The 7120-nt window shown below is 40.8% G+C and overlaps 1 protein-coding gene across 6 annotated transcripts in view; it reads right to left on the reverse strand.

Moving 5' to 3' along the window:
- Positions 1-3512: 3512 nt before the first annotated feature.
- SRSF5 (serine and arginine rich splicing factor 5) overlaps positions 3513-7120 on the reverse strand; it is a 5751-nt gene continuing 2143 nt past the window's right edge. For 3 of the 6 annotated variants that reach the window (XM_032245786.1, XM_032245785.1, XM_032245787.1), the window contains exons 5-8: positions 6331-6400; positions 5004-5077; positions 4438-4548; positions 3513-4333 (exon numbers count right to left, since the gene is read on the reverse strand). In XM_032245786.1, the coding sequence (XP_032101677.1) occupies positions 4069-4333; positions 4438-4548; positions 5004-5077; positions 6331-6400 (520 nt within the window). In that variant the 3' untranslated portion in view covers positions 3513-4068. Of the gene's footprint in view, positions 4337-4437; positions 4549-5003; positions 5078-6330; positions 6401-7120 lie in introns of all 6 variants that reach the window. The other 3 variants (XM_032245783.1, XM_032245782.1, XM_032245784.1) reach the window with 1 other exon arrangement.

The raw sequence follows: 7120 nt of genomic DNA on the forward strand, positions 1-7120 counted from the left end.
TTTGACATGATTGAGGTGATGCTTCCGAAAAATCAAATTTGACACCAAATATGAAAAGTGAATACAAGATGCAGTTAAGCAAAACAAACTCAAAAATAGCTAATGAAATGAAAAAACTGGGAGAATGCATCAAGTTAGCAGAGGGAAAAAACTCTTTGACAAGTAGAAAACAGGAGACATACATACACTAACACAATGTTATCTCACTAATTCCCTTAAGTTCACTAGTTTTCTGGTTTTAACACAAAGGGCCACCAAAATTGAGTACGGCAAACTATTGCCAAAATGAGTGGTTTCCCAATTCAAAGAAAAATATTCAAATAGCCAGAATTCACAAATTTCAAATTATCTCTAATAAAATTTAAACATTTTGCATATCATACGCAAATAAAGATCAAGTAAATGATTACCAATATTAACACTTGCAAAAAGTCAATCATGCTTAGTTACTTGGGACTTTTATATCATTTTGTATGGTCGGGTACAAATAAAACCAAGACAATATAGTTTTATCTGTAAAATGTGCAGGACTTGGCAAATGTGCAGGACTAACAGAGAGCTAATACCAAAACAAGAATCACAAATTTGGATCACAGCCTCTTAAAAACGCAGATCTTTGAATAGGCTACTACCTACCATTTTTGCTGATTATAACCATATATACCTACCTGTTCAAATTGTTTTATCTATTATCTAATCAGCATCATCTGCTAAGAGACTTGTTTACATAGTTATGTAGGAATACATTTGTTTAGCTCTTGGGGAAGATAGGGTGGGACTCAAAACTGTCCTTAGGAAGGAATAAAGATAAAAGGAACACAAACATGGAAAACAAAGGTTCAACCACGGCCTGCAAAGGCAGGTCCTAAACCTTTCCTTAGGATTACATCCACACTCCTCATGACCTCTCAAGTCTGGTTTTGAGTCCCTTTTTGAGATATAATCTAGTTATTTTCCTGCCACTTTTTCAAAGGAATTTATTTTATTCCCTAACACCTCTAAGATTAAAAGTTGCTTAAGTCTTGGCCGGGCATTGTGGTTCACGCCTGTAATCCCACCACTTTAGGAGGCTGAGGCAGGCAGATAGATCATTTCAGGTCAGAACATGAGACCAGCCTGGCCAAACATTGTTAAACCTTGTCTCTTATTAAAAATACAAAAAATCAGCCAGACATGGTGATGGGCATCTGTAATTCTAGCTACTGGGAGGCTGAGACGTGAGAATCATTTGAGCCTGGGAGGTATGTTGCAGTGAATCGAGATGACCCCACATATTCCAACCTGGGTGACCAAGCAAGACGTCTCAGGAAAAAAAAAAAGGCCACAGTGGCTCACGCCTGTAATCTCAGCACTTTGGGAGGCTGAGGAAGTTAGGAGCTTTCTTAGAATCTGCATTCGGAATAGAAGAGTCAGGACTCGAACCAAGGTCTTCTGGCATCTAAGTCTGGCTCCCCGTGGGGAAAGCATGGTAGCCCACCTTAAGACACCTGGGCCCTAAAATGTGGACCAGCCCTACCAACAACGCCCTATATGACCCCAGGAATGTCCCTGACTCCGGTAGCCTCGGGGTAGAGGTGGTATGTAGAGCATAACTTGAGGTCAGGAGTTCAAAACCAGCCTGGCCAACAGGGTGAAACCCCACCTGTACTAAAAATACAAAATTTAGCTGGGCATGGGGTAGGCGCCTATAATCCCAGCTACATGAGAGGTTGAGGCAAGAAAATCGCTTGAGCCGAGGAGGCAGACATTGCAGTGAGCCAAGATCACCCAAACTAGGCAAAAGAGCAAGACTCCATCTTAAAAAGTTTGTCTGATTGTCTTATGGGTAGAGGTGAAAAACATCAACATACTACCATACTGCACTGAGTAGCCATGTTTTAAAACCCCAAAGGGTTCCGGGGAAGTTGCTTTTGATAGCAACTTCAGGCTGACGAAGTACTGTCTTCAGAAACACTAAGAAAATTCTAGATTTCACCACTGATTAAAATAAACCTAGTTCCATCAGCTAATTCAACAGGTATACCAACTAAACTCAGCCTATTGTGATTAACAGCTTTAAACTTCCATGGCCTGTTCTTGTGTCAGAAACAGTAGGCAAGAGGCCTTTTAAAAATTAAGGATACCAAAAACCTTTCAATTCTCCCAAATGGGAGACTGCCACTCCCCAATCCCCACATTTTCCGGAAGCTAAAAGCTGTATCCAGTGCTTCTAGTAGTTCTGCATTCTTCCAAATCCCTGGAAGGCTAAGGGCAACATAACAGCACTTGAAACAGTGCCTGGCTACTCTCAGATGCTACATACATGTTATTCACTGTTTCTCAGTATTTATGTAGTCTAACCCCCAGAGAGAACTAAGATTATCTAAATCTTAAAACTCCTGTATCAATAAAGCTCGTTTTCCGCACATGTAAGGCAGGGCTTCAAAGCTCAAACATGTAAGTCTAACGTTCATGTGGATCTAAGACCTTATGCATTTTGCACTACTGTTTTCCCCTAACCATATACTATCCCATACTTACCTCAGGACAAAAAGTAGCATGTCAAAGTCCCTTAAGCATTCTTGTTTGTTGATAAAAAGAAACTTATCTGACCACCAAAACTGCATCATAACTGGACACTCTGGTTCACACCTGTAATCCCAGCACTCTGGGAGACCAAGTTAGGAAGCTCACTTGAGCCCAGTAATTTCAGACCAGCATGGGCAACATAGCACGACCCTGTCTCTACAAAAATAAAAAATTAGCCACAAGCAGTGGTGCATGCCTGTAGTCCTAGCTACTCAGGAGGCAAAAATCGAGATTGTCTGAGCCCTTGAGGTTAAGGCTGCATTCCAGCCTGGGCAACAAAACAAGACCCTGCCTGAAAAAAACAAAAACAAGGCCAGGCACAGTGATTCATGCCTGTAATCGTGGCACTTTGGGAGGCCAAAGATGATGATCAGGAGTTTGAACCCAGCCTGGCCAACATGGTAAAACCTGTCCCTACTAAAAATACACAATTATCCAAGCATGGTGGCACACGCCTGTAATCGCAGCTATCTGGGAGGCTGAGGCAGGAAAACTGCTTGAACCCAGGAGGCAGAGTTTGCAGTGAGCCAAGATTACACCATTGTACTCCCGCCTGGGCAACAAAAGCGAAAACTCGTCTCAAAAACACAAAAAACAAAAACAAAAAAAGATCCGTGTCATAACCTTTAAGGTAGGCAAGAAACGTTGCTTTCTAAACACACTATGTTCCTCTTCACTCTGGATGCTTAAGTAACCTGATGCCAGTAACACAGGAGACAAAGGAAAAACATGAGGTTGGAGCACAGACACAAAATTCCAGCAACTATGATTTTAGCATTCACTAACCTCATCTTTTGACAAGCTTGAACACATCAAAGAAACTATTTTGAAAAAGAGACCATAATGAACTACAGGAATCTGGATGTCTTCTGGATTCTAAATGTATTGCATATAGGTAAGGATGAGTAAACACCATAGGACTTCCTCAAACAAACGGACAAAAATGAGTTTTATAATATTTTATTATCAATAACAAACAGCTGCTTTTATGTCTGTCCTGCAGCTGTTAACGAGTGGGAGGACACCCTTGACCCTAACAAGTAAAACAAATTAAGCCTTTATGTACAAGCAAATTTAGAGCTCTTTTAAGTGTCCAAAGCTATTCATTAGTTTAACTGAGGCATTAAACTAATTCTGAATTAACATATTTTAATAACCAGGAACTAAAATGTTCAAATTTTTCTAGTACAAAAAAATTAAATTTGCTTTAGTTATAAAAGAGCTCTGTCAATATACACAAACTATATACTTCAGACATTCACAAAAATGTGAGCGGGAGGCTTATCAAAAGACATTTAATACAATTAGTTTTCAACAACCCCTTGGTGGTCCACATCTACAAAGATATCCAGCCCAACCCAACCCCCCTTCCAAATCCCACCCCCACAGAAAAGCACATACTTACCAGAACTTTTAGCAAGTATGGTTTGGGAATTTTTGTAGTTTTTGTTTTTTGTTTTTTTTTTTTAAAAAAGGCCCCCAGGGCAAGTTATTTACAGTTTAATTGCCACTGTCAACTGATCTGGACCTTGATCGGGACCGGGACCTCTGGCGATCCACAGATGCTGGAGACTTAGATCTACTTGAAGAACCACGTTTCTGGCTCTTCTCAGGCACGGGAGACCTACTAACAGAACGGGACTTGCTCCGGCTCCGGCTCCGGCTCCTGCTTCTTGACCGGCTGTAAGATTTGCGACTACGGGAACGGGATCGGCTACGAGACCTAGAAGAACTTCTGGTCCGGGATCGAGACCTGCTTCTTGACCTACTATGAAAAAGGAGACTAAATCAGCCTTATCTTAGAAGAGATAAGACCCTACAACAAACCCAATAAATACAACTTTTGACTTTATATATAGAGAGAGATACCTGTGCCTTTTGCTGCCTTCAATTAATTTTATTTTTCTCCCATTTATTTCCTTTCCAGAAAGTTTTTCAATAGCATTCTTTAAATCACCATAAGAGGCAAACTCAACCACCCTAAAATGGAAAAAAGCCACTTTAAAAATACATACATCCTGTAGTCTCACACATTGCACACAGCAGTCTAGGTAAGTCGTTTCTGTGTTCACTCTGCTGTTGCTACTACTGAGTCTCATTTCCTGGTAATACAGCATTAAAAGAGCAAGGTTTTGACACTGTTACACTTTGAGCCAATTAATTGTTGGGGGGGGGGGAAGAGTTCCTATGCATTGGATGCTTAGCAGGATACCTAGCCCCTACCCACTAGATGACAACCGCATCCTCCCGCAACAAGTTGTGACAACCGAGTATGTCTCCAGACGCTGCCAAAGGTGTGGGAGGAGGGGGGACGTGGCAAAACTGTCCATGGAGAATCTGCATTCTAATATATTCAAAATTTAAGTCCTCATAACTAAGTTCAAAGTAAAATTTTCAGGATATTTTTAAAGACTTCCACAATTTCCAGTACATACCCTTCATTTAATTTAGGTCGATGTGCATCCGCAAACGTTACTTCCCCAGCTTGCCTCATGAAATCTTTGAGATCCTTAACACAAGATAATTGTGTTAAGCAAAGAAGAGGAAAGGGGACACACAAACAATCACATGATATATATATATTAAAAAAAAAAAAAAAAAAAAAAAAAAAAAAAAACAAGACTACTGAAAGAGAAGATGTTAGATAAAGTACAAACATGGCATTTACCACACTTGTATTCTATCAGAATTCAAAAATTATCTATGTCAGGGCACGGAATAAGCAAACAGCATATTGCTTTTAAGCAAAATGCTGGAAGAAATTCAGATTTTAACATTAAGGTAGTATTAGTCTATACTGAGCTCAGTACAAAAGAAAAAAAAACAAACAAAAAAACAACAAAAAAGGAAAACAGTACATATTTTTAAAGTAAAGACTAAAGTAGAGAAATTTTATTTAAAAAAACAGAACATTTACAAGACACCAGTTATTTTGTGCCCCATATGTCATTAAAAAAGTTTACTTTACCTTTATTATTATTTCCCTAGGCTAGTCAAGCAGCAAACCATTAATCGGTCGGAGAAACCTTCATGACATATGCCCGACTGGCTCTTCGCCACCCACTTGAAGGACACTACCCAATCGATGGAAGCCTTTAATCGCACAGCCCTCCCTATTAGCAGACTATTGGCGGATGCAGACATGTTCTACTCGAGCAGTTACCAAGGACCACTTTACTGCGATCAGGATTCCAACGACCACCTAATTTCGTATCTTTCAACTCTTTTCGACCGGACCTCTTATTCGGAAGCGTTACAGGAAGACAGGTCTCAACTTAGGGATCAGATCACGTTATCAACGCTCTGGGATCGCTGCAACCTGGCACTTCAAGGAAGTGCACCGATAACGTCTAGACCGGCAAACACAGATCTAGAGGTGGCCAACTGATCACTGTAGGAGCTGACTGGCAAAGTCAACCAGGCCCAACCAAGAGTGACCAAGACAACGATTAGGATAACCCACAGGCACTCCTCGTCATAAGGCCAACGACACAGACAGGCTGGCAAATAAAGGGTTTAATATTTGGTTAAAAATTGATTTTAAAAAACAAGAAAAATATCCTCAAACATTTACATTTGATCACTAATATTTAAATTCAAAATATCCCCCAATTACATTTAATTAAATGTTTAAAATTACAATTCCATTAAATCCATTAATTTAAGATAAAATTACTTTTAATAAAACAATAAAACATTAGCTACCCATTAACTTTTTTAAAAAGCCACATTAAAATAACTCGAAATTGTATTTCAACAAACCTGCCAGCTGACTCTTGAAGATAAATTCTCAACTATAAGCCGATTTTCTGTTCTTACAGGTGGAGCATTTCTGAGGAAGAAAATTAGTATTCACAATGGAAGAAATGCACTGATGAGCACTTGTATTCAACTGTGATCAAGTCATCAGATATGACAAGCCACTCTTTTTTTTTTGAGACGGAGTTTCACTCACGTTACCCAGGCTGGAGTGCAATGGCGCGATCTCGGCTCACCGCAACCTCCGCCTCCCGGGTTCAGGCAATTCTCCTGCCTCAGCCTCCTGAGTAGCTGGGATTACAGGCACGCGCCACCATGCCCAACTAATTTTTGTATTTTTAGTAGAGACGGGTTTTCACGATGTTGACCAGGATGGTCTCGATCTCTTGACCTCGTGATCCACCCGCCCCGGCCTCCCACAGTGCTGGGATTACAGGCTTGAGCCACCGCGCCCGGCATGACAAGCCATTCTAATGACTTCTGCCAACAGTTTGTGTTCTTCTATGATTCATAAAGATTCATCAAGAACAATGGGCTACCATGGGAATAGAAGAACAGACTATACAGGCGAGGCGCGGCAGCTCGTGCCTGTAATTCCAGCACTTTGGGAGGCTGAGGAAGGCAGATCAAGAGGTCAGGGGTTCGAGATCAGCCTGGCCAACATAGTGAAACTCCGTGTCCACTAAAAATAAATGTATAAAAATTTAGCGGGGCAAGGTGGTGGGCCTCTATAACCCCAGCTACTCGAGAGGCTGAGGCAGGAGAGTCGCTTGAACCCGGGAGGCAGAGGTTG

The sequence above is a fragment of the Sapajus apella genome, unplaced genomic scaffold (assembly GCF_009761245.1).
Source record: "Sapajus apella isolate SASKATOON/1434 unplaced genomic scaffold, GSC_monkey_1.0 scaffold59, whole genome shotgun sequence".
Taxonomy (NCBI): domain Eukaryota; kingdom Metazoa; phylum Chordata; class Mammalia; order Primates; family Cebidae; genus Sapajus; species Sapajus apella.